General features: G+C 68.4%; 2 protein-coding genes across 2 annotated transcripts in view; one reads left to right on the top strand and one right to left on the bottom strand.

Moving 5' to 3' along the window:
* The window catches only part of PPP2R3B (protein phosphatase 2 regulatory subunit B''beta), a 38,854-nt gene extending 25,678 nt beyond the window's left edge, over window positions 1-13,176 (top strand). The window contains exons 3-13 of the mRNA XM_038586702.1: window positions 2,825-2,928; window positions 3,155-3,257; window positions 4,104-4,178; window positions 4,914-5,000; window positions 6,030-6,186; window positions 7,507-7,555; window positions 7,972-8,061; window positions 8,170-8,345; window positions 9,947-10,065; window positions 10,133-10,239; window positions 12,474-13,176. Of these exons, the coding sequence (XP_038442630.1) occupies window positions 2,825-2,928; window positions 3,155-3,257; window positions 4,104-4,178; window positions 4,914-5,000; window positions 6,030-6,186; window positions 7,507-7,555; window positions 7,972-8,061; window positions 8,170-8,345; window positions 9,947-10,065; window positions 10,133-10,239; window positions 12,474-12,624 (1,218 nt within the window). The 3' untranslated portion in view covers window positions 12,625-13,176. The remainder of the gene's footprint in view (window positions 1-2,824; window positions 2,929-3,154; window positions 3,258-4,103; window positions 4,179-4,913; window positions 5,001-6,029; window positions 6,187-7,506; window positions 7,556-7,971; window positions 8,062-8,169; window positions 8,346-9,946; window positions 10,066-10,132; window positions 10,240-12,473) is intronic.
* LOC102156180 (cohesin subunit SA-2-like) overlaps window positions 13,075-25,939 on the bottom strand; it is a 47,992-nt gene continuing 35,127 nt past the window's right edge. The window contains exons 18-33 of the mRNA XM_038586701.1: window positions 24,958-25,050; window positions 24,752-24,841; window positions 23,198-23,404; window positions 22,151-22,227; window positions 21,766-21,853; window positions 21,587-21,667; window positions 21,006-21,098; window positions 19,818-19,980; window positions 19,138-19,286; window positions 18,017-18,118; window positions 16,715-16,866; window positions 16,084-16,218; window positions 15,640-15,818; window positions 15,464-15,572; window positions 14,979-15,069; window positions 13,075-14,148 (exon numbers count right to left, since the gene is read on the bottom strand). Of these exons, the coding sequence (XP_038442629.1) occupies window positions 14,134-14,148; window positions 14,979-15,069; window positions 15,464-15,572; window positions 15,640-15,818; window positions 16,084-16,218; window positions 16,715-16,866; window positions 18,017-18,118; window positions 19,138-19,286; window positions 19,818-19,980; window positions 21,006-21,098; window positions 21,587-21,667; window positions 21,766-21,853; window positions 22,151-22,227; window positions 23,198-23,404; window positions 24,752-24,841; window positions 24,958-25,050 (1,824 nt within the window). The 3' untranslated portion in view covers window positions 13,075-14,133. The remainder of the gene's footprint in view (window positions 14,149-14,978; window positions 15,070-15,463; window positions 15,573-15,639; window positions 15,819-16,083; window positions 16,219-16,714; window positions 16,867-18,016; window positions 18,119-19,137; window positions 19,287-19,817; window positions 19,981-21,005; window positions 21,099-21,586; window positions 21,668-21,765; window positions 21,854-22,150; window positions 22,228-23,197; window positions 23,405-24,751; window positions 24,842-24,957; window positions 25,051-25,939) is intronic.

Raw genomic sequence — 25,939 nt, 5'->3', positions numbered from 1 at the left:
TTCCACCGCGTGTGTGCGGGCACCTCCTCGGGGCTTTGTTTCTCATTTCCCTGGTGGTCACGTTGAGCACTTTCTGGTGTGTGTGTGTTTCGCCCGTGCACGTCCCCATCCTCCGCGGCTTCCCTGAGGTGTCCCCGGAGCGGACGCAGGCACACGCTTCCTGTGTGTGATCTGAGGAGCTGTGACCTGTGTGTGTCCCTGACACTGTGCATGCAGTCCGACGGTACGCACTCCCTGTGCGCCCCGAATCTGCCCTTCCTGGCCACCTGCTCGTCCCTGGCCGCCGGAAGTACTGTTGGTTAGGTGACTTTTCTGGGATTTTCCGTTTACAGAGTCACGCAGTAGACACTTCTGTCTCTGCTGTGGTAAAACTCACGTAAACTGCCATTGGCATCTTACCAGTCGTAAGAGTACGGTCAGACCCGCTCATGACACGTAGCCTGTTGTGTGCCCATTAGCATGATCTGGTTCCAGAACGTTCTCATCGCCTCAGCAGACCCGCCGTCCCCCAGCTCCTGGCACGCTGTCCGCTCTCTGCGGCCATGGACGGTCTGTTGGGGATTTCTCGGGTCCTCGGAGCCCCTGCACGTGGCAGCAGGTGTCAGCGCTCTGCTCGCGTTCACGGCCAAGTAACTGCATTCCATGTGGCTGGGCCGCGTGGTGTTGACGTGCTCGCCCACGGACGGGTGTGCGTGCATGTCAGATTTGGACGGCTGTGAAGAACGCTGCTGTGCACACGGGCGTGCAGGGTTTGGTTAGAGTCCGTGCGTTCAGTTATTTTCCAGGTGTGTGTATCTACACATGCCCTTGCCCCCTGACTGTGGACTCCATGACTGTTCCGTGTGTAAGCACGGAGGACCCGGGCATGCAGTTTCCACAGCATGGCAGCAATTCACGTCCCCGCCAGCCGTGCACGCGGCCCCCCGGCCTCCATGGCCTGAGCCCACTTGCGGTGGCTGCTCTGTCCCGTCAGCCGTGCATCTGTTGACACTGTCGTGGACTGTGCGTGTATGACCGTGTGTGTTCTCACCTCAGTCGTGCATCTTAAGAGTGGGGTCCTGGTCTCCTGTTGACCTAGCTCGTGTGTTCCGTACCGTAGACCCGCGTGCTCGGTCACTTGTGCACGTGGAGACCATGAGCACGTCTGCTTGAGGGTTAGCATCTCGCTCCAGGAAAGACCTCAGTGGCCTCCTGTGTCCCCGGAATTCGTGTCCGCTTGGCGGTCAGGGTGTCCTCACAGAATGGCCCAGGGCCGTTCCTGACCAGGCCCTTTTCTGGAGCCTTCTGTCTGGAATCGGGTTTACTTTTGCATCTGTGTTCAGTAGAACCCACACGGGAGCCCAGACGTGTCTGCGGTCGGACCCGTTTCTTTCCGGGAAGGTCAAAAGACATTAGTCCCTGTGACTCCCGTGCTCTGCTCGTACGGTCGGTTACTCCGTCCGTGCTCGTTGCTTCCAGCACCTTGGCCCCGGTTCGGCAGGCGATGATGCGCCTCCGTCCCCCGCCATGAATCCCAGTCCTGCCCTCGGGCCCTTGTCGCTCCTGTGTGTCCCGCCAGGGCCCTGGCTCAGCCGTGTGGGGACGCGCCTGCCCCTGCGCAGGCCCCAGCTGGGCGCAGAGGGGTCCTGCGCTCCCGTGTGCGCTGTGGGTTTTCCCCGCAGGCGGTTTATTAGAGTCTCTGACCGGCAGAGGTGGAGCTGGGGAGAGCGCGCGCCCCGTGGTCCTGCGGTGACGCGCTCGAGCCCTGTGCGGGAGGACACGTTACTGAAACTGCAAAGAAGAAACCAGAGAAAGGCGCCGCCCGCGGTCGGCGTCCTGCGGGGGGGTTTCCTCGCTGCTAGCGTCTAATGCCATGCCACGCGCCGCCGAGGGTCTGTGGGATGGCAGCGCGCGCTCCTGACCCGCGGCGGCCCCGACGCCCCGCGCCCCTGCACAGACCCTGGCGCTTCCACGTGCGCGCCCAGCACGAGCATGAACAGCTGCCCCTTCCTGTGACCGTGGCAGGGCCGCGTGGGGCCCGGGACTTTCTCCCCAAACGTGTGCACGCGCTCATGGCCAGGCCTCGGGGCTCCACACACCTGGCGGGCAAAGCTTCACATGGCACGTAGAGTGCCTTGCAGACGTGTCCCCAGGGCTGTGCCACGCGGGCGTGAAGCTGTGCGTGCCCACGCCTTCCTGACACCTGCGGGCCCTGCGGGGACGGCGGACATCCCGACTGCTGCTTTCTGACGCTTGCGCCTGGCGACTCCTGCCGAGGGGCGCTTACCTGCGTTCATGCATTTGAGTGGCGGCCTTCAACTGCCGGTTTCGCCGCCGTGTGCGTGGAGGATGCCGCCTCCGCCTCCGCCTCCCTGGGCTCCTCCCTCCCTCCTTGCGGTCCGAGGCCAGAGCTTCAGTGGCCGTCCCCAGCCTGTGTGCCGGCGCCCCCGCCACACGCCACACCGCTGCCCACGTGGAGACGTTCAGGGGCACTGTTGTCCCTGTCGCATGGCCCGCCCGTCCTCACGCTGTGCGTCCCCTTGGCCACAGTCGTTGCCCACTGCTGGACCCGCAGATTTGGGGGGCCTGCTGGTCGCGTGCTGCAGACCGTCCCCGTCCCCGTCCTGCATTCCCGGCACCCAACATAACAGCTGCCATGGGTGCCTCTTGGCTGCCGGTGTGTGGGAACCGAGTGTGTGCTGTGTTGGGGAGGAGCGTGGGGGCACCGTGCGGGTGGGGTGCACGTTTGGGGCACCTCGTGCAGCGGGCTGTCGGCATCCTGCAGGGCGCATGGGGGTGCTCGGAGGCAGGTGCTGACCCTGCGGCCCTTGTGTCCCCGCTGCAGGCGTGCGGCTGCCCGCTCTACTGGAAGGGGCCGCTCTTCTGCAGCGCCGGGGGAGAGCGCACCGGCTCCGTCTCCGTCCACAAGTTCGTCGCCATGTGGAGGAAGTGAGTCCGGGGCCTGCGCGGGGACGGGGTGGGGAGGGCAGGCGTGGCCCCAGGTCCCCTGCTCCCCGGCCTGACCAGGAGGGGGCAGCGGCCTCCAGGGCACGCGCTGGCCGTCCTGTCCTGGGGCCGCCTCAGGATCACGGCCCGCCCTGGCCCGTGTTGGGGAGGGGCCCGTGCTGCCCTGTGAGGTCATCACTGGGCACCCCCTCACACCCCTCCCCCGCAGGATCCTCCACAACTGTCACGACGACGCGGCCAAGTTCCTGCACCTGCTCATGAACCCCGGCTGCAATTACCTGGTGCAAGAGGACTTTGTCCCCTTCCTACAGGTAGGCCCTGCATCCCCCCGCACGCTCCTCCCCTCCTCTAGGCCCGGCTTTCCGTCTACACTGCACGCTGCCTGGGACTCAGGCTCCCTTCCCTTGGGGAACTGCCTGCGAAAGAGATGGCTCAGGGGCCAGACGCTTTAGGGGTCTGGGGGGGGTGACCTCATTGCCCCCCGCAGTGCAGGGGTGTGTGGGGGAGGTCCTGGTGTGCTCCCTGCGGTGCAGGGTGTCTGGGGACAGCCTAGTGTGCTCCCCGCAGTGCAGGATGTGAGAGGGAGGACCCAGTGTGCCCCCCCATGGTGCAGGGGTGTGAGTGGGGGACCGTGAGCAACTGCAGCATTTGGGCTGCGGAGACTCGGGGCGCAGCCCCACTGTGTTGGTGCGGTGTAGGGGCAGGGCTCCATGTTCTAGAACGGCCCGTGCTCCCCCAGACCCGGTCAGGCCATGGTCGCAGGTGGCAGAGTGGTAGCTGAGGGTGCAGGGCGGTGTTCTCCGATCTGTGCAGCCCATGCAACCTCCTGGGTCACGTGACCGTGCCTCGTAAACGAGGGTATTTGAACCCTCCACAGGGGCGTTTGCGTGGGTCCTCAGTGTGTTCATACGCGTGGAGTCAGTTAATGGTCCGAGATCGTGACGGGGCTTGCGGTAAGCCGCCCCGAGCCGCCGCCGCATGAGCCTGAGGGGCACAGACTCGTAGCCTTGGGGTCGTGGTTTGCCCACTGCCACGTGGTTGGGGCGTCTGCACTCGGCAGCCCCGGCGTGTACACTGTGCAGGGCTTGGCGGCGGATATGGTGCTAGTGCCTGGCGGGCTCTGCGTGTGCGCCGCAACATCTTGTGTTTGTGTGCAGGATGTGGTGAACACGCACCCGGGCTTAGCCTTCCTGAAGGAGGCGTCAGAGTTCCACTCTCGCTACATCACCACGGTGAGTCCATGTGCACAGCCTCCGCCCCAGCTCCCGGCCCCAGTGCGCGTGCCAACGAGGACCCGGGTCCTGCCCCAGCACACGTGCAGACAAGGACCTGGGTCTAGGCCCCAGTGAGCATGTAGACAAGAACCCGAGTCCAGACCCCAGTGCTCGTGCCAACGAGGACCCGGGTCCAGGCCCCAGTGAGCATGTAGACAAGGACCCGGGCCCAGGCCCCAGCGCGTGTGCAGACAAGGACCCGGGTCCAGGCCCCAGTGCATGTGCCGACAAGGACTCGAGTCCTGCCTCAGAGTCTGAATGAGGACCCGGGTCCAGGCCCCAGCGCGCGTGTGAACAAGGACCCAGGTCTAGGCCCCAGTGCGCGTGCAGACCAGGACCCATGTCCTGCCCCAGCGCGTGTGCGACTGCGGACCCGGGTCCTGCCCCAGCGTGCGTGCGATCGAGTTGGGCGTTCTTGCATGAGGTCAGCGCAGCTGGGTCCTTCACCCGCCGTGAGGACTCCCGCCTCCGGGAGCTGTCCCCGGCCCCCCGCCTGCTGAGGTGTATCTGTGTGTGCCCTGGTCCCCCTGGGCGGTGCAGGCCCCTCGGGGGCGGATAAGCGGCCCCCTGGGTCCCCTGGCCGCCTCCCTGTGGTCCGGGGCACCGTCATTGTCACCACGCTGCTGGGCCTGTGCGGAGGGGGCCCCGCGTCCCCCGGGGCCAGGCGCCCTGCTCACGGCCTTCCTCCCGCAGGTCATACAGAGGATTTTCTACACCGTCAACAGGTCCTGGTCGGGGAGGATCACGTGCGCGGAGCTCCGGAGGAGCACGTTCCTGCAGGTAGCGGCCAGCGGGGCCGTGGGGCCCGCACCTCCCTGCCCCTGCGGCGCACATGCCCTCCGTCGCCCGCTCCATCCTGCACCCTCCTCTCTCTTCCATCCGCGATCGTCCTGCTCCTCCACCGTCTACCCGCCCACCCGTGCTCCAGCCTCCTTCATCCACCCGCTCTGCACCCTCCTCTGTCCCTCCTCCACCCCCCACCACCCGTTCTCCACCCTCTCCCCACCCATCTCTTCTCCATCCTCCTCCCTCCATCCTCCACCCTCTACCCCATCCATCCTCCACCCTCCTCCCTCTACCCTCCTCCCATCATCCTCCTCTCCTCCCTCCATCCTTCACCCTCCTCCCTTCACCCCATCCATCCTCCACCCTTTACTCCATCCACCCTCCTCCCTCCATCCTGCATCCTCCTCCCTCCATCCCCCACCCTCCTCCCTCCACCCCCCACTCTCCTCCTTCCATCCTCCACCCTCCTCCTTCTATCCTCCACCCTCCTCTCCATCCTCCTCCCTCCTCCCTCCATCCTCCACCCTCCTCCCTCCATCCTTCACCCTCCTCCCTCCATCCTCCACTCCGTCTTCTACCTTTCTCCAGCTGTTCCCTGTCTCTTCTCCATCTTGTATTCTCCGCGTCCTCTACCCACCTACCCACCCATTGACCCTCCACCATGCACCATCCACGCAGGAGAAATGACCCATGGGCACTGGGAGCAGGGTGTCCTCTTCACTCAGGTCCCGTGGACACGTGGGCATTAGCGAGGGGGGTGTTGACCTGCCACACAAGGAGGCCCCGCTGTGACAGCAGTGACCACAGGCTGCTTCACGGTGCCAGCAGCAGCCAGGCAGTCTCCGGCATGACCCTGAGCTTGGCGCGCGCCTGGCCTGGGTGCTGTGCTCCGGACGCTCAGGCCTGTCTATGCCAGTTTGGGGCCCCCACCGTCGTAGTGTGAGACGCCTCGGGGGGCCGCACGCACAGAGAGGCCCCGCTGCTCTGGAAGGTGCCGCAGTTCTGCTGGCTGTGTTTTGGCAGAACGTGGCGCTCTTGGAAGAGGAAGCAGACATCAACCAGCTGACGGAGTACTTCTCGTACGAGCACTTCTACGTCATCTACTGCAAGTTCTGGGAGCTGGACACGGACCACGACCTCCTCATCGATTCCCAGGACCTGGCCCGGCACAATGACCACGGTGAGCATGCGGCCCATGGGACGAGGGGACGAGGGGATGCAGGTGCTGGCCCTCGGGGCCCTGCTGTGTCTGCTGCCATGGCATGGTCACCTGCGTGAGATGGCCATGTGCGTGACAGCGCAGGGCACACACGAGCCAGGGACACACGCGGGACATGTGGATATGGACGGTCACCTAGGGGGGCTGTGCAGGCGGCTGAGGTCATTGGAGCAAGTGACCACAAACTGGGACCCTCCAGCGGTCGGATTCATCCTCCCCGAGCTCTGGGGACCTGAGTCTGAGGTCCAGGGGGGACACGCTCCCTCCAGAGGCTCTGGGGAGGGGCCCTACCGCCTCTTCCAGCGTCGGTGGCCCCAGGCGTCCCTGGGCTGGTGGCCGCGTCCCTCCCGTCTCTGTCCTCACGGGGCTCCTCCCCTGCGTCTGTGGCTCCTCCTCTGTCTCTTGCGAGGACCCCTGTCGCTGGACGCAGGGCCACGTGGTCCAGGCGAGCCCAGCTCAGATCCTCACGTCGTCCCACCTGCAGCGCTCTACCTCCATTTGAGGCCCCGCGTCCCGGTACCAGGAGTCCAGGTGTAGACGTGTTCTGGGGCACGCAGTCCAGCCTGCTGCAGCACCCAGCCATCCTGCGGCGGGAGACCAGTCTTCAGGGTGGGATGAACCAGGAGATGTGCAGAGGGACTTTGTCTTCCTCTCCCCGTCTGGCGGGTGCTGCGCTGGGTGGGGCCGAACCGTGTCCCCCAAAATTCATTTGTTGGGGCCACGTTCCCCAGACTCCAGGACGGGACTGTAAGTGGAAGCGTGGGGCTTAGAGGTGATGACGGGCACACGACGTCAGTAGCGGGGCCCCGAGGTCAGGACCCGGTGTTAGACGAGGGCGTTAGGACACAGCGCGCACAGAGGGATGCGCACGTGAGGACGCGGGGACGAGACGGCCGCCCGCCCGGGAGACCGGCCTTGGGGTCACCAGCCGCGACCCCTCGTGGAGCTCAGACTCCCCACCGCCGGGGACGGGACCGGGACCGGAACCGGGACGGGGACTAGGCGGGGGTGTGTCACCTGCCCAGTCGGTGGCGCTCTCTGACCCACGCCCACGCTTGCTGGTGCGGTGCTTGTCACCTGGCGGGTGTGAGTTGAAGGCATTTGGATTCCATCACCACGTGTGCGTGTCGGGCAGCAGAGCGTCTGCAGGTGTGCAAGTGGGCATGTCCCGCCCTTGACAGTGCACTGTCGGGCCCCCGGGCGGCCGCCCACTCTCGTCCTCTGACGTGGGCTCAGGGGCCCCGCGTCCCCCTGCGCTCACCGCCCACTCTGTGTCCGCAGCCGTCTCCACCAAGATGATCGAGAGGATATTCTCCGGGGCCGTGACGAGGTACGTCCCGCCGTCCTTGCCGCTCGGTGCTTCCTGGCGCGGCGCCTCAGTCCGGCCCTAGCTCAGTCACCCCCCGGGGGCTCGTCAGGCGTTGACAGGGAGTGCTGGGGTCACGCGAGGTCATCGTGGAGGACGTTTGTCATGGGAGGTCACTGGTAAGGGGGACACATGCTGCTGTCACACAAGCTCATAGGGAAGCCCCACGCCGCTTCGTCACGTGGTGTCACGGGGACGCCCACACTCCTGCCTCGTGAGATCGTTAGGAGGACACACTCTCTGTCACGGGAGGTCATCAGAAAGGGCAGCAGACGCCGCTGTCACGTGGGCGGGGCCTGGGAGGCCATGAGCGTGAGAGGCCCAGGAGCCACCCCGCCTGGCTGCCACACACGCGCTCTCGCTCTCCCCGTCGACGGCAGGGGCAGGAAGGTGCAAAAGGAGGGAAAGATCAGCTACGCCGACTTCGTGTGGTTTCTGCTCTCCGAGGAAGACAAGAGAACTCCAACCAGGTAGGGACTCGGCGGCCGCCGGCGCGACTCTTGGCGGGGGCGGGCGGGTGTGCGCGGGGTCCTGCGGCGCCGCCCCAGCACGTGTCCCCGCGGCCCGCCGCGCTGCAGCATCGAGTACTGGTTCCGCTGCATGGACCTGGACGGGGACGGGGCGCTGTCCATGTTCGAGCTCGAGTACTTCTACGAGGAGCAGTGCCGCCGGCTGGACAGCATGGCCATCGAGGCCCTGCCCTTCGAGGACTGCCTGTGCCAGATGCTGGACCTGGTGAAGCCGCAGAACGACGGTGAGGCTCCGTGAGCGCGCCGTGGGGCACCCGTGGGGGGCGGCCCCGTGGGCGGTGTCCCCGTGAGGCGACACATTGTCTAGGTGATTCCTCAGCATAGTTGCGACACCTGCCCGGGTGGGGCGAGGTTTCCCGGAGGGAGGGGCACAGCGTGTGAGGTGATTCCCCGAGATGGGACGCCCCCGTGTGAGGAGACATATCGTGTGAGGTGATTGCCCCACTGCCGTGAGCTGTGCTGCCCCCTGTGAGGGGATGGCCCCTCGAGTGAGGAGACACATATGAGGGGATTCCTCGCCGTGACCTATGATGCAGTTCCGTGTGAGGGGACATGTGTGAGGGGACTCCTCTCTCCACTGCGTGAGCTGTGCTGTCCCCGTTGAAGGGATGTCCCCCCCCATGTCAGGGGACACATTGTATGAGGTGATCCCCCCCGTGAGCTGTGGTGACCCCCGTGAGGGGATGTCCCCCCTGTGTGAGGGGACACATTGTGTGAGGTGATTACCCCCGTGAGGTGTGGTGACCCCCCTTTGTGAGGGAGAAGCCACTCTGAGGGGACGTCCCCCTGGGATATTGCCTCAGCCTGTGTGAGGGAAGGTCTGCTCTGTGAGGTGTGAGGGGATGCTCTCCATGTGCCATGTCCCCCTGTGGTACCCCCCTGTGTAGGAGACACCCCGTGTGACGGGATGTTCTTCCTGGGAGATGGATGCCCTGAAGCGACAGCACGTTTCTCTCGAGTGAGAGGAGATAGCCTCACGTGTGATGCTCCCTGTGTGAGCAACGGCCGTGTGAAGGGCGCCCCTGAGGGAATGGCATCCCCACTGTGAGCTGGTGATGAGGGTGAGCGGGCCTTGGGGAGGCCTGGTCCCGACCTTGCCGCAAGACGCCACCCAGGGTGGGTGAGGAGGTGCCGTCCTGTGTGACGTGATCGCCCTCGTCCCCCAGTGGTGGTGACTGCTGAGTGTGGACCCCACACAGTGCGGCCCAGCCGGCCACCCCCCCGTGCCCCCTCCGCCTCGCCCGTGGGAGGATCCTGCCCTGTGGGGTGAGCACACGTGTCCTTCAAGGGTCAGGGGTGTCCCTGACGCCACGTCCCTCCACCTGTGCTCCAATTCCCCAGCTCGGGGACATGGAGCAGGAGCTCCTGCTGTGGGCGCGGCCCCGGGCGCACATCCCCACCCGGGGACCTCCTGACACCCCTTAGCTGAGGAGCCTGCGGCCGGGGCGCAGCCAGCAGGGGTCGGAGGAGGGCGCTCCCAGGGCAGCGGGACAGGAAGCTGCCCCCGCGGGACGCCTGGACGCGGACGGTTGCTGCAGGGAACCGGGTCTGGGGCGCTGACGGTCCCTGCGCTGGCCCTGGGCCGTGCCCCGTGGCGCCCCGTGGTGTGTGCGTGGGCTCCCCTGCGGCCGCAGCGTCTGTTCCCGCGCGCCGGGCGCTAGTGTGCCGCGACCCACCCACGTGTCCGCCCTGCCGCGGCCGCCGGTGGCGCAGTGCTGTCGGGACAGGTGCCCACCAAGCACAGTAGTGGGCCGATTTTCAAGGCTCCTCAGGACGGGCGCCCACATCCCCCCCCCACATGACCATGTGGCGGTTCTCCCCGTAGGGAAGATCACCCTGCGCGACCTGAAGAGGTGTAAGCTCGCCAACGTGTTCTTCGACACCTTCTTCAACATCGAGAAATACCTCGACCACGAGCAGAAGGAACAGGTCTCCCTGCTGAGGGTGAGTGTGGCCGGGGGCTCGGGGTGCCCGCTGCGGCCGCGCCGCGTGACGCACGTGTCTCGTGCAGGACAGTGAGAGCGAAGGCCCGGAGTTGTCCGACTGGGAGAAGTATGCCGCCGAGGAGTATGACATCCTGGTGGCCGAGGAGGCGGCGGCCGAGCCGTGGGAGGACGGGTGAGTGGGCACGGTCGCAGGCGTGGCGGGAGGGCCCGGGTGGTACGCGGGCGGCGGTGCCCCCGACTCCCACAGCCTCGGCCACAGGCAGGGCCCGGGGGCTGCTCACGCGCCTCCCGGCCGTGTGTCCATGGGACAGGGCAGGGCGGGCACGTGGGCCCTGAACCCTGAGGGGAACCCGGGGCGGCCGTGGGAGGGCTCATCCCGGGGTCAGGGGCCAGGTGCCGAGTGCAGCCGCCGCACCCCAGCCGCGCCCGCCCCGGCGCCGGCCTCCACCCCTTTTCTGGACGCAGGCCCGGCAGTGCCACGCGGCTCTGCCCCGACAGCGACCTGTGAGCACCCACCGGGAGGCCCGGGTGACCCCTCCCCGGCCCCACAGCCGCCCTGCAGGGTGTGTGCGCCGTGCCGTACCCCGCCCTGCGTCCTGCCCGGCCTCCTGCCCTCTTGACCCTTGGGTCGCCTGGAACTCTGGGGGTCCATCTGGCCACACACACGCGACGGGCTCTGGTCACACGCGTGCTCCCCATTCCCGTCAGGGGTCCTCACCCACCCACCGCAGGCACCCGAGGGCCCCCGGCACCGGGTCAGGGTCACCCGGGGTCAGGCGAGTTTCCCGTGTGGTCGCGGGCAGCAGTGGAGCCTGTAGGGTGGGAGCCTCAAGTCCACGGGCTCCTGGTCTGCTGGGCCCGGGGGCGGGGTGCGCACGGGGCTGTCTTGGGGGGCTGACCCCAGCCCCAAGGGTCCCGGTGAGGCCGGGCACGTCCAGCCCCCCTCATCCTGCCCCCCAGCTCCTGGCGGTACTCGGCGCTGCTCCTCCGGCTCGTGCTTCCCTGACACCGCGGTGTGCAGCCAGCCTCCCTCCCACGGGCCCTGCCAGCGCCGGGCATCGGTGGGCACTCGGCCACACGGCCAGACGTTTGCCTGCCACCTCGTGGACCGGCCCTCCCGGAGGCCTCACGCTCCCGAGGGCCCCGCGGAGCCGCGGTTCTTGGCTTCCCCCTAACGCGTGGGCGCCACTTTCATGGCAGCGTCGCCTCTGAGAGGCTCGTCCCATTGACGCCGCGTGCGTGTGTGCTGCCGTCTCAGGCTGTGGCCCTGGTGTCCCCGTGTCGGATGCCGTGTCGCTCAGAGCCGCAGGCCGCTTCGTGGGTGGGTCAGGGCCGTGGCCCTTCCTGCCGGCGTGGTTTTGGTACACCTCCTCCGGTGGAGGGATCACGGGGACCGGGTGCGGGTTAGTGGGGACGTGCTGTGCGCCCCAGGCCCCCACGTCCCGAGGGCAGAGCAGCCGCTGTGCGTGCATCTCCGCGGTGCCCTCCGGCCGAGGCGTCAGGGCGAGCCTGCCTGCCTTCTCCCTCACAGGGCTGTGGCCACGGGGTTTCACCTGCACGCGCGTCGGGGGAGCCGCTGGTGATTTCCCCGAATGGGCCCGCGGGCCGGGTGCGGGGTCTCTGGGACCGTTGGAGCCTCGGCACCCCAGCCCCAGCTAGTGGCTGTGGGGTGACCGTGAGCCCGTGCTGGCCCTGTCCTCATCTCGACTCTGGGGTTGCATGTCGCCAGCCTTCCTTGGTCATGGGCATCGGTGCGTCGGCCACACGGCAAATCCCTGTGCCCGTGTGATCCTAAAACTGCGCGTGGAGCGCCTCACTGGCTGCCTGCTGCGTGAGTGTGCCAGAGCCGGCGGGCATCCCCAGGACGCATCTCCGCGTCCTGTGGCCTTGGCCGCTTCCGCCAGGTTTAGTGGCCTCCAGTGCGTGGCTCTGGGTGTCCTGTCCCCCAGCGCTTCCTGATATTTGCTGCCGGCAGGGCAGTTAGTCGCGGTCTGCAGTGGGCGGCGGGCGGCCGGCAGCCAAGTGGCCACGGGTGTGCTGGGCGTGGCAGCTGCTGCAGGGGCGACAGCACAGGCTCTAAGGCCTTGCTGCGTGCACGGCCGCAGTGGTACCCGCCGCTGCCCTGCTAGGACGTCCCCACGACCTCCGTCGGGTAGCCGCCTGTCCTGCGTGGACCCCAGCCCTCGGTGCACACCCAACCTCACACTCCCGGCTCCGTCTGCTGCGTGCAGCCCTCCGTGTGCACGACGTGCTGCCCGTCCCTGTGGGCAGGAGCCGGCCCCGGTGACACGTCAGCGCGTTCCCAGGGGTGACTTCCAGGGGCACCTGGGGCTGGGCGCAAGTGCACCGCACGAGGCAGGGGACAGGGGGCCGTGCCCCAGGGTGCTCAGGACCGCGTTCTTGCAGGTACGAAGCCGAGCTCAGCCCCGTGGAGCAGAAGCTGAGCTCCCTGAGGTCTCCGCTGGCCCAGAGGCCCTTCTTCGAGGCGCCGTCCGCCCTGGGCGCCGTGGACCTGTACGAGTATGCGTGTGAGGACGATGACCTGCCGCCCTCGTGACCGCGCCTCCAGGACGGGCGGGCGCTTGCTGCGCGCACAGCGGCGTGTGTCCCATCGGGACTTCCGTGGGACGTGATTTGTGCCGGACGACAGGTTGTTCTTTCTTCCTGGAAGCTGGTCAGGTGGCCGTCGAGCATTGTCCCTGCCCGTCCAGGGGCCCCACGTCCGTGCAAGGACCCCCGACAGGCAGGACACACGCGGCCCCTGCAGACTCACCCGCCCGGCCGACGTCCGTCCACGTGGAGGGCAGCCCGGTTCCGCGCCTGGAGCTCGCCCGCCGCGTGCTGACCTGTGGGTGTGGGGCAGCCCCGTGTTCTCACGAGGTGGGTCCGGAACATTCCAGGAGGTGTCCGTCCACAGCAGTGTCTGGGGCGCTGCCCCAGCCACCGCCCTCCACGCGGGACCTGCCAAGGAGCACCCCTCGCGTGTACTCACGTGTTTGTGTACATGTACAAAACGTGTAAAGTTAACTTTTATTTGGTGTGTATAGCAGTTTAAAAATGTTTTACGAGATCACGTTTGTATTTTCAAATAAAGAGTTTAAGGATTTTGTGACGGGCTCGGCTTACCCGGCCCTCGACGCGGACACGGCACACTCAGGTCACACAGCAGGCGGGGGCGCTGCTGGGGCGGACGGCAGTGTCAGCACGGGAGACCCCGTCCACGCTGCAGCCCTGGCCCTGTGGCCTGCCGTGCCCAGCAGGGAGGCCCTCCCCACAACCCCTAGCGGTCCCGCCGCCACCAGGGGCTGCGCTCGCCCACAGTGGCTCCCAAGGCCCAGCGGGCACAGGGACGCGTACCACGGGCACACGTGTTTGCCTCCGCCCCCGGCGGGGTCCTCCCCGCACACCGACCTCTCCCTCCCCGTGCACACGGGCATGTCGTCCTCCCTCCCTGTGCACACGTGCACGTCGTCCTCCCCACAGCAGGGGCTCAGGTATGGCACCGGCACGGGGTCTACATGGCAGGGTGCCCGTCCCCCACCTGTCAGGGGAGGGCGTCCTGCGAGGGTCCAGGCCGCACCTCGTCAGGACCCGGGGGAGCGGCCCCTCCCACCCGGCCCTGCCGCTGGCCCACAGCGCCGGACACCCCTATGCACCCAACGGAGGCCCAGCTGTGAGGAGCAGCAGAGCCGCAGCTTGGAGACCAGCACCGTGCTCAGGGCGGGGCAAGCTGGTTCTGGAACCTTCCAGCCGCGTGCAGCAGTAGCCAGCGAGGACGTTGCAGGCAAGTAGGCACCTGGTGGGCAGGGGGGCGGGTGCGCGGGCACCATGGGGGGCCCCAGGCCGCGGCCACGGGGTCGCTCCCCACACACGGGTTCGCGTGTGCAGCTGCGGACATCAGAGGTCACCGGCCTCCCCTGAAGACCGCAGGGCCCCGGTCGGCCGCCCCTGGAGGCCGCTGGCTCCCCGTCCCCAGGACCAGGTGGCTGTGGTTGACACGAGGCGGTGACCAACGGGGAACTCGTGACCCCCGATGTGAGGAGTCCCACCGGGGCCTGCATCCTCTTCAGTCCGACGCCCCCTGGGGATGCAGAGGACAGCCCTCAGGACCCGACAGGGACGGATAGGTGGAGGACCGTGCTGGAGGACGGAGCGCTCCGGCCCAGGCCTGTTCCCAGTCGGCGGGGGGCGGGGACTCGGGAGGGGGCGGGGACCTCCCCCTGCCAGGGCCCTGGAGCGCCAGAGCAAGGCCGGGATGCAGAGCGGGCTTGGGGTGCGGCCTCCCCTGCACCCTGACCCCCCAGGCCTGGCACACTGAACCCCCCAACCCTCCCGCGGCCCCCTGGGTTGGGTCACTGACCCCCTCCTGCACCCCAGCGTCCAACGGCACCCAGGGCCAACACACGAACCGCCCCCCACACCCCCAGGAGCCCCGCACCAGTCTCAGAGCCACCCCAGACCCGCGGCTCTTGGAGGCGTGACTAGAGGGCAGCCAGGCAGGAGCCAGCAGACATGCCGAGGACCGAGGGCACCCCAAGCCCAGTGTCTGAAGCTCAGCAGGCCAGGGCACGGGGACCGCCCCTTGCCAGCCTGCGGCCCCTAGGACCCTGCGTGGGCCTGGAGCGCACACTGGGTCGGCTCAGGGCCTGGCCCCCATCCCCCCATCCGGGAGCCTCAGATCGTCCATGCGGCGGACACCTGGTGAGCCCTCTGACCAGAGCCTGAGTCCCCTGCGAACGTGTGCAGGGACCTGCTCCCACCCACCCTGGGCACGGAGGCCACAGTGTCGCCCAGGACCCCATCAGGTGGGACGTCCCTCTGAGCACCCTGGGATGGGGGGGCGCAGGCAGGAGAGGCAGCCCCACGTCCGTGCCCCACGCGGCCACCGCCCAGAGGCCCAGCGGCACCAACCTCCTGGACAGAGATGCCCTCCACATCCACGTCCTCGTTGGAGGAGTTCTCGGAGTCCTCGGACGACAGGAAGTCCACATCAAAGATGTCCCTGCCAGAGACCAGGGGTGGCCCGTTTCCAGGGAGACCAAGGCAGGGACTGTGCCGTGGACGGAACGTGTGTGGATGGCCGAGGGAAGGCAGGACAGGGAGACACGTGGACAAGGCACGGTCCCCAGGACGTGGGCCCCAGCGGCAGCTCTAACACGGTCATGTCCCCAGTGTTGGTGGCGCTACGGGCAGCATGGACAATGCTGTGCAGCAGGGGGACGCGGGAGGAGCAGTGTGCACACCTGCCTCCCGCCCCCAACAGCCCCGTCCCTGCTGCACACCCGGGCGGGCCCCCGTCGGGCCAGCGTCCCGTCGCAGCCGTCCCCAGGCCCTGCTCTGGGACACTCGGCCTGGCAGCCCCGCTCCACCCCAACGCAGGGCCGCGGCGGCCTCACCTCTTGGGCTTCCGCTCCTTGGAGGAGCAGCTTCTCGGCTCCCGGTCCCCCGCGGCGCAGCTGGCCAGCGTGTCTGGCGTCCAGGTGGAGCACGTCCCCGCGGGCAGCTCTGCAGGCCGGGAGCCGTCAGCCCGGGCCCCGCGGCCACCCCTCCCCACCCGGGCCACTCTCCCCACCTTGGGGCCGCTTGCTGTCCTTGCATATGGCGTCGAACGGGTTGGCGGCGGGCTCCTCCTCCCCCTGCGCCATGTAGTCCGTGCGCATCAGGGACTTGCGGTAGGCGAGCATGGGGTTCATGTCCCCCTCCCCAAACACGGGCACGCCCTCAGGGATGGAGTCCTGGAAGTGGGCGAGTCTGCGGGCAACAGGGGGCGTGGTGGGGACGTCAGGGGAGACGCCCCCAGGCACCCCGTGGTCCGTCCCCTGCTGGGCTAAGGGCCCCGGAACCCCGCGGGAGAGGCGCCCCCCGCAGCCACAGGGCGATCCTGCAGCACGGACCCCAGCAGCGCAGGCTCAGCCCGCCAGAGGGAGCGGCGACCCTCAGCCCGGGTCATGCCCACCCGAGAACCTCCCATTCCCGCGCCCCTCCCGGGGCCTCAGCCCGGGGCCTGCACACTCACGCGGCCGCGCGCTCCGCGGGCGGGATCTTGCACGAGAACTCGGCCAGCACGAGCAGGAAGCTGAGGTTGGGGAAGCGCTGGCGGGCCTCCTCCTCGGGTACCGGGGACTCGGAGAACGCGAACGCCAGCCCGCGCCTGGGGACGGGTCCCGCGGGGAGGTGGGGCGGAGGGCGGAGGCACAGACGGGAGGCAGTGGGGCGTCAGGTGGGGCTCCCACGGGACGGGTGGGGTCAGGTGAGGCTTGGGGGGAGGGCGGGTATTAGACGGGGCACAGCACCAGGTGGCGCTCATTGGGGCAGGGTGGCTGGTGGGGGTCACTCCGGGGACAGGGATCGGCAGGGTCACTGCACACAGTGATCAGGTGGGGTCACGCCAGGGACTGGGGTCAGGTGGGGCTGGGACAGGGATCGGATGGGGACAGGAATCGGGTTGGGGTCACACTGGGGACAGGGTCAGGCGGGGTCATGCCCGGGAAAGGGGCTGGGCAGGGGTCAGAGTCGGGCAGGGTCATGATGAGGCCGGGGTCAGGCGGGGGTCACAAGGGGGCAGGATGGGACACCTGGGAGCACAGCGGCAGGTGGCACGGGCCGGGGCATGGGTCGGGCAGGTCAGGGCCCCTCCCGGCATGCACCTGTGGATCAGGTGGGCAGCGTCGCGGGCAGAGTCGAAGCCAAGCGTGAGTGCGAAGCGGCGGGCCAGCAGGCGGATGGAGTAGAAGGGGCCGCAGATGAACTCGATGGGGTCGGAGCCGAGGCCGTACGTGTCCACGTGCTTCTGGAACAGCTGCGGGAGCACAGGGCTGTGGGGCAGGGGTGCGGGCGACCCCGCGGCCCGGCACCTGGCAGTGGCCCTGTACATGCTCGGCCGCAGGGGTGCCGCGCCTGGAGCGCAGGGGGGCGCCGTGTGCGTGGGGCGTCGCGTCCGCGCCCCGTCAGCGCTACGAGGAGGCACAGCGTGGCCTTGCGGTCGCATGAGTGGGGCACAGAGCGTGAAGCCCGCACAGGAGCCAGGGGCTGGCGGCCTGACTGTGCCCCCTGCCCCGGGCACTGACGTTCAACAACACCCAGAGAAGCAAGCGTCTCCTGCGCCCCCCTCCGCGCCCCTCCACCCAGGGCTGAGGCAGCGGGCCCAAGGCTGTCTGCAGGGGACCCTGCAGGGGCTGGGGGGGGGGGGGGGGACAAGCACGGCGGCACACTCTGCTACCCACGGCGGGATCTGCGGACGCCCAGGCCGCGGGTGACACCTGCCCCGCCCTCCCCGGCGACCACGGGCTCCACAGGAAACCAGCGAGACTTGGCGGGGGCCTCCGTGGTGGGGACGTGGTGCCAACGTTGCACGCTTGCCCTGGGGAAGCTCCGCATCACTGTTGAGTGTCAGGGGTGTGCACGGTGAGGTGAGTGGGTGTCGCAGGTGTGCACAGCCCTCGGGAATCGGGAAACAGAAGCCGCGTTCCGGAACCCGCGGGCAGAGCCCGTGCGCCAAGTGCCCAGGGAGGGGCCTGCCCCCCACGCCCACAGGCAGCACCAGGGCCGGGACCACAGGGGCAGCGGACACCCCCCGGCCCTGCCAAACACGCGTGGAGACTCAGCCCCGGGGGGAGAGACGGGACCCACGTCCTTCCAGAAACCTCGCACGTCGGCGGCCCCACGTGGGTGCACAGAGCCAGAACCAGGAGAAGGGGCGGACGCGCGGTCTTCTGAGACCCCAATGCCACGGACGTCCACGCGGCCCGCGCTCGAGACCCTCCCCACGCGTCTAAGTCGCCCCTGGTGATGAGAGGCAGACACCCCCGGCTGCGAAGCAGGACCGATCGCACACCAAGCCCGGTGTCCGGGTGGAGGGGTGTGCGCACGGCTGGGCCGCGAGGGGCAGCGGTGCCGTGGCGGGGTGTCCCCACGATGCGGCCCACGCCGGGGCGCCGGGAGACACTCACCTGCTGCAGGCACAGGAGCAGGGACAGCGCGTTGCGCAGCCTGTCGTTCTGTCTCGTCCTCGTCATGGTCTCCTTGATGATGTCGCCAAAGTGATGATAGTGCTGTGAGCCACACGGAAGCCGTCAGCACCGCCCTGCCTGCGCGCCCACGCTCTCCTCGCCGTGTTCCACGGGACACACTCAGGGCGGCCACGCAGCTCGGACCCCGGGCTCCCCGGGGCCTCCTGGACGGGGACCCCACGGTGCGCTCAGCACCACCTGGGAGGGGGCGCACCCCACACGACCTGGGGCGTTGGTCCTCGCAGCCCCTGCGTCCCGTGAGCCTCAGGCCCACGCAGGGTGAAGACGGGGAAAGAGAAACAGCGTGGCACACACCAAACTCAAGAGTCAAAAAGGGATCGAGACCGGATTTCCCACAAATGACCCCGAACAAGGGGTTCACGTCTCTGTCGTACACCAACACCAAAAGGAGGTCCCGACGGAGCGGCTTCTGGGACGGGAGGTGCGGTGACTGTCCACTGCGGCCGTCCTCCGTGCATGCACCCACGCGGGTACCCGCCACTCCTCCACCCGCCCGGTTGTCCGTCTGTCCACGCAGCCATCCATGTGCCCACCGACTCATCCACCCGTCACAGCCTCCCCTGCCCATCCGTCCGTCTACGCAGCCACCCAGGCGTCGTCCACCCACTTAGCCGCCGACTCCTCCGCCAGCATCTCCCCTCGCGTCTGGGCATCACGCGTTCCTCCGTCGCCGGCCCCCCGCCACGCGGTCGTCAGAACCACTGCCCCCGCCGATCTGGCGCAGACGGTAGTGCCTCAGCTCAGCCCGGCCCTCACTACGCTCACACTCACTCTCGGAGAGGAAAGTGCCAACAGCGGTGCTTCTGTGAACCACCCGGCACAGCTTGAAAACCCAGGACACGACACCCCAAGTGAAAACGCACCCCAGGGCCCAGCTGTGGGAAGAGGTGTGACACAGAACACGGCCCGAGACACCAAGGGGGACGCCGTCCACATGCGCACGTGGGCTCCTCCGGGGGAGGACCCGGGTCCCAACGGGGAGTCCGTGGGTACTTTGCACGCCCGGCGTCGCCCCCAGGTCTGGGCAGCCGCGCACACACCTTCAGGTAGAACTGGTACACGGCGGCGGCCGCGCTCATCTCCAGCACGTTGCACACGATGAGCTTGCAGAACACGGCCAGCATGTTCCTCCTGTGGAACAGCTCGTGCAGCTCGTCCGCGTCCTCCTCCCTGTACACTCGGCGGCCACCTGGGGACACAGCCCACGCCCTGCCTTCCGCCGCCCCTGTCGTGTCCGGGGACGGGAGCCGGGACAGCAAGGGGGCAGGGCCACCAGCGCACATCCTGACCCCAGGGTGCAGGCGCAGACCCAGACCAGGAGGGCCGTGGGCCCCTGCATGTCCGGGTCCTGACCGCCTGCCTGGACAGGCCCCACGCCCCCCTCACAGCACGAACCACAGCGACACACGCCCGGGGATGCAGCTCCAGAACCCAGGGGGTACAGCACCCCAAGCCCCATCCAGGCTCCCCAGGGCCCCTCCTGCCCTGTGCCCTCGGGCTGCCCCCAGCTCTCTCCCCTCCTGCCCCCTGCCTGTCCCACCTCTCCTCCCCCCCCAGAGGTCCCCCCACCTGCCCCCCGGCGCTCTCCCGCCCTCCTGCCCCTGGCTCTCTCCCAGCTCCCCCCCAGGCCCCCTCCTGCTCCAGGTTGCCCTGGCTCCCTCCAAGTCCCCCCCCACCCCCGAGGCCCCGCACGTCTCCCCCAGGTCCCCAGGAGGCTGACCTGCGGCTCCCGCGTCCTCCAGGAACACGTGCTCCCTGACGAAGGTGAGCAGCTTGCACTGCAGGACGTGATCAGGGACGAAGAACAGCAGCCCCAGGCCCGTGTCCTCCTCGGGGCCCTGGTGGCTCAGGATGAGCAGCAGGTCACACAGCAGGATGAAGGCCTGAGGGGGCGAGGGGTGAGGGGGCGCCCAGGGACAGGACCCCACCCCCACAGGGACCCACCTCATGCGCCGCCCACACAGAGCTCCCAGGGCATTCAGCACCCGGCGCCCTCACCTGAATCCCACCCCGCAGGCACAACAGGCCCAAGTGTGAAGGTACAGATGGGACAAGCACGCGGGACGCTTGGGGTCACATGCCGGCGCTCAAGGGTGACAGCAGAACGATGGGACACGCAGGCGGGACGTGCGCACGCTGCACACATGCAACGTGCAGTTGGGACACAACACGTGGGCAGGACACACGCTGCACATGCAACATGTGGTCAGGACATGCACACGCAACACGCAGGCAGGACACCTGCAACACGCGGTTGGGACACGCACGCAACACACGGGCAGGGCACACTGTACATGCAACAGGCTGTTAGGACACATGCACAACACGCAGTCGGGACACACAGCTGGGCCTGCACACCCCGCACATGGACAACACACGTGCAGGACACACACCCTGTAACGTAACCCCCGTCCACCAGAAACCCAACATGCGGCCGCAGCACGTGCTGACGGACACCCGAGACCCACACCCCACACACGGATTGCGATCGGAAACGTCCCCAGCACCCGGGCAGGAAGGGCGGGCTGAGGCCACCACCGAGCCCCACGGACAGGGAGGCCGTGACACACCTGGTGCACGGGGCGCGCAGGGTCATAGGACAGGGCAATGGCTGCCGAGGGACACCCCCCCCCCCCCCAGTGAACGGCCGCGCATGAGACACACTTTATCCACAGCGGGACAGTCTCCCGAGTGGACACCAGGAGCCCGGACCCGCATCGCCGAGCCTTCACCCCGGCTCCCCCACTCGTGCCCCCACAGACTCCGTGTGCCAGAGCCACCAGAGGCGCAGAGGCACCTCTGTCCACGCCTGGGGCACCGGCAGGCCACCGCCTCGCGGCAGGCTCCAGACAGCTGGTGCGGCCTGTCCCCATGTCCGGCCCCCACGGTCCCCCGCGGCCACACCCACCTTCTCGCTCAGCACCTTGCTCTGGTGGCTCAGGTACACGCGGCACGCCAGGCAGAACTTGAGCAGCCGCTTCCTCAGGTCCAGGAGCGCCTCCTGGGGGGCGGGGGCGGGGCCTCCCATCATGATGGCGTGCACCCCGCCCCTCCCGTCCTATATCTCCTTTCCCCATCCGCCTCCCCACCGTCACCCACCCCCACTGCCCCTCCCCGTCACCCCCACCTCCATCACCCCCTATTCTCGCCCCACTGCCCTGTGCTGCTCAGGACCGACTGAGGCCTACGCACCCCCAGAGAAGCACAGACATACCCCGGAACCTGTCTGGCGCCCCACGCAGGGACTGGCCAGCACCAGGGACTGAGGTCTCCGCCCACAGACACCCTTGCTTCGTGGGACAGGTGCACAGGGCGCTCGGGCCGTGGCCCCAGGTGGGCGCTCACGTCACAGCCCCGGAGCCCCGCCAGCCCGGGACGACAGATGACGGGGCCTGTGCCTGCACCCACTCCCCCCAGGTCCCCCCACCCCACCCCACCCCGTGCACGGCTGCAGAGCACAGGCCCCACCCCATCCGCGCCTGCACCCACCTGGGACGGCAGCCGGTCCGTGGCCGCCACGATCTGCCACAGGAGCGCATAGTAGGTGCACTGCAGCGCGCAGTGGACGACCTGAGGGGCGCGGGCCGTCAGCCGGGGGCACCGTGCAGGGACCCCGGGCTGGCCCGACCCCCTCCCGCAGCACTGCGCCTGCCCACCCCGCCGCTCACCTCCGTGGGCAGGCTGCCCTGGTGTCTGCGGAACGTCAGCAGGCTGTCCATCTTTTCGTACAGGTTCCAGCCACTTAGGTCGTGTGTGCTGCGCACGAGGCCCACGAGACATCTCAGCACCCGCCTCGGCCCCGGGTGAGCCACTCACGGCGGTCGGTCAGCGGCCTGGGGCTGAGGGACCGCCCGTGGGGACACTGGGGGCACCCTCCCCACACGGCAGGCGGGGGCTCCGTCCACTACGGTGTCCAGCCCCGCGGGTGAGGCAGCCCCAGCTCCCGGGACGTGGCTCAGCCCCGGGCACACCCATGGACACCCCGCGGCGCTGTCCCCGCCCCCTGCTCGCGGTCAGGCAACAGCCCAAGGGCACGGGCCGCGCACCCCTCACCTGTAGAAGGCAGCCAGCCTCCGCAGCGTGGAGCAGATGCGCCCCATCTCCCCATGTCCCAGGAACAGGCCTTGTTTCTGCGGGGCAGGGAGAGCACGCGGGGTGGGGCGGACCTCGCACGGCCCAGGCAGCCTCCCCGAGCCCGCGTTCCCCCCACTGTCTGTCCCCCACTTCGGAAGGCAGCGCTGGACACTCCCAAAAAGGGAAACTGTGTCACAGCCCATCCCGCGTCCAGCTCGCCAGGAGACACGGGAGACCAGAGGCCACCCCAGAGGCGCAGAGGCACCTCTGTCCACGCCGCTGGCAAGCGGGGCCGGGACGATCCGGGATGGGCCAGCTCCCTGCACCCGCCTCACGCCCCGTGAAGAACCCGCCACGCGGGACGCGTTCCTCGCTCTGCAGCTGGGAGAACAGTCGCAGAAGCGCTCGCAGCCCCCTAGCACCCCAGGATCAGGGAGGCCCCGGGCTGCGGAACTCAGAGCAACGTGGACTCCTTATGCGGTAACCGGCCGAGTCCGGGCCACACCTCCGGCCCACAGCTTACGCGGCCCTCCGCCGTCTGCATGGAAGTTCCACCGGAACGCGGCCCAGTGACGTGCTGGCTGCGCTGCTCTCGTACAACCGCCAGGCACAGGATGGCCCAGCAGCGCACAGTCACGCCGCAGCTCCTTACACACCAGTGCCCGGTGGACACAGGCCAGGGCCTCTGACAGGCTGTGCTCCGGGGGCTTACAGGGCTCCCACGGGGAGAAACAGGACACTCTGTCACCCCCCGCCAAGCGTACACGCTGCCAGCAGATCGGGTACAGCACCAGCAGTCGGGGCTCGAAGGGGAACCCGCCCTGCGTGCCCAGGGTCACACTGGCGAGGTCACGGAGCTGACCCCTGACAGGTGCACACTTTATAACACTTCAACAAGAGAGCACGGAGCCTCAGTACCCTCATTCAGCACGGGGTCCCCACCTCCACGCATTTCCCCAAGCCCCAACATCCGCACCACCCACATCACGGCCCACACGGAGCCCCCAAAGCCTCCGCAGCCCGCACCTCGTGTTGGATGAACACGTCCAGCAGCGGGGTCAGCACGTCCACCAGCATGTCGACCAGCCGGCTGCAGGCGGGGGCAGCCTGGCCGTGGGCAGAGCCGCCCTCGTCACAGTAGGTGCCGTAGGCGCGGGCACAGGCCTCCAGCACCGCCACGTCCGAGTGTCGCTGCACCAGGCAGTCCAGTTCCAGGAGCGCCGCGTCCAGGTACTGGGGGGCGGGGGAGCAAGGGCTGGTCAGGGGACTGGAGGGGGGTCGAGAGGGCCGCTCAGGGGCTCAGGAGATTGAGGGCGAACGTGCCAGCGAAAGGTCAGGAGATTAGGGAGGAAGCCATGGGGTCATGGGTTGAGATGAAAGGTCATGGGGTCAAGGACGAAAGGTCAGCAGTCAAATGGGGAGCTGTCAGGGGTCACAGGGTCGGGCGATGAGGGGTGGGGTGGAAAATCACAGGGTTGAGCGATCGGGGGCTAGAAGAAAAGGGCCAGGTGGAGCCCAGGGCAGGGGGTATGGGGGCAAGAGGATGCTCATAGGAGCTGCAAACATAGGAGTCAGGACCCTGCCACTGGGTGGGAGACGGCTGACCCCTGCAGGGTGGACAGGGAGGAGGAAAGGAGCCCCCACACCTGACACCGCAGGGAGGGGGATGCAGCCTCCTTGTCTAAATGCACAGAAGCAGGTGTGGCCCTAGTGGAGAAGATGTGGACCCAGAGGGAGAGGGGTGTGGCCCCAGGGAAGGGGGCGTGACCCAGGGGAAGGGTAGGGCTCTAGGGAAGAGGTCTCGGCCCCAGGGGACACAGGCACGGACTCAAAGAGGTGTGGCCGCAGTGAGTGGGTGTGGCTCTAGGGAGTGGGCGTGGCCCCAGAAAAGGTGTGTCCCGGAGGAGGGCTGCGGGGGGAGGGGCGTGGCCAGGAGGGCAGCTGTGGCTCTAGGAAAGGGGCGCGGCCGCGGTTGGTGGGCGTGGCCCCAAGAATAGGGTGTGGAGCAGAGGAGGGGGGAAGGGGCGTGGTCTAGTGGAGTAGGGGCGTGGCCAGGGGCAGCTGCGGCTCCAGGCAAGGGGCGTGGCTTAGAGGAGTGGGCGTGGCTTGGAGGAGTGGGGCGTGGCCAGGGCGGCTGTGGCTCTAGGAAAGGAGGCGTGGCCGCGGTGAGTGGGCGTGGCTCTAGGAACGCGGGCGTGGCCCCAATGAAAGGGTGTGGCCCAGAGGAGGGCTGCGGCTCTAGGGAAGTGGGCGTGGCCCCAGGAAAGGGGTGTGGCCCAGGAGGGCTGCGGGGGGAGGGGCGTGGCCTAGAGGAGTCGGGGCGTGGCCAGGAGGGCAAGTGTGGCTCTAGGAAAGGAGGCGTGGCCGTGGCTGGTGGGCGTGGCCCAGAGGAGTGCTGAGGCTCTAGAGAAGGGGCGTGGCCCGGAGGAGAGTGGGCGTGGCCCAGAAGGGGCCCTGCTGCTCTAGGGAAGGGGCGTGGCCCGGAGGAGGAGGAGGAGGCCCGCTCCCCCACCCCCCAGCCCCCAGCCCCCACCCCAGCCAGGCCGTCCCCCTGGGAGGCGCCCGGAACCGGGCACTTACGGAGCCCAGGCCGTCCATGTCGTACACGTCCAGGTTGCAGTACTGAGGGATCTGCAGGAGGGGGGTCACCTTCTCTTTGTCCGCTGCAAACTGCCCAGACAGCAGGCGTGACGCGGAGCCTCCCCAGCGCCCTCCTGCAGCCTCCGGACCTGCCCTGGAGCCCCCCAGCGCCCGCTCCCGGCCTCGGGCCCTTCCCCACTCGGCACCTTGGACAGCAGCTGGGGCAGCACCTTGACAAAGTGTCGGCTCATGTTGGCATGCTCGCGCCAGCGGCGGGTCCCGTCCACCTCCCTGGCACCCTGCAGGCAGAGCATGCATGGCCTGAGCCCACGGCCCACACGAGTCCCGCAGTGGCCCGGGGACCTGCTCCCACGTGACCAGGTCACACGCGGGCGGCGCTGCCCGGAAACCGAGGACAGAGCTCCGGATTGCCTCTGGTGTTGGGTTTCCAGGAAAGCGTTTCCCTTGCAGGGAAGCCATCAGGACTGAGTTGTCTCCCGCAAGTTCGCACCTCGCGGTGACCCTAATGCCGCAGGGCTGGTGTCATAAGAATGAGAGATGAGGACACAGAGCCGGACACGTGCACAAGGGAGAATGCGACAGCCACGTGAGGATGGAGGCAGAGACGCGGCCACAGCCCGAGGATTCCTGGAGCTGGAAGAGGCCGGAAGGACCCTTCCTGCAGCCCCGGAAGGACCCCGCCTGCATCTCGGTGGTCCTGCCCGCCCAGGCTCAGACGTCTGGTCTCTAGGACTGCGGTGAGCGCTTAATTCCCATGGCTTTATGTCCCCCGGGACACCAGAGGCTCACATGGAGGCAATTCAGAGGCTGGCTGACACACTGCCGTGTCCGGTGTGAACACGGCAGGGGGGGGGACTGCGCAGGGCCCTCCCCAGGGAGGCAGGCAGCAGACACGGACCAGCTGGCAAACAGCCTGGCAGCCGGCGGGAAGGGTGCGCGGGAGCCGCAGGCACAGCCAGCAGCACCTACCTGGGCGGCCGGGAGCCCTGCCCGCAGCGCCAGCGGCCGGGTGAGCAGCCAGGGTGGCAAGCGCAAGGCTGAAGCGGCAGCAAGCGGTCCCCGGCCCCGGGCAGGGCGCGGCAGGGCGCGACAGGGCTGAGGCAGGCGCGGGCACCCACAGCGCCCCCGTGCGCGGGGCTCCCAGCAGCGGCACAGCAGCCACAGCGC

This window comes from Canis lupus, chromosome X (genome assembly GCF_011100685.1).
Source record: "Canis lupus familiaris isolate Mischka breed German Shepherd chromosome X, alternate assembly UU_Cfam_GSD_1.0, whole genome shotgun sequence".
Classification (NCBI taxonomy): domain Eukaryota; kingdom Metazoa; phylum Chordata; class Mammalia; order Carnivora; family Canidae; genus Canis; species Canis lupus.
Note: the sequence above shows the minus strand (reverse complement) of the source record. Positions and strands in the feature narration are given on the sequence as shown.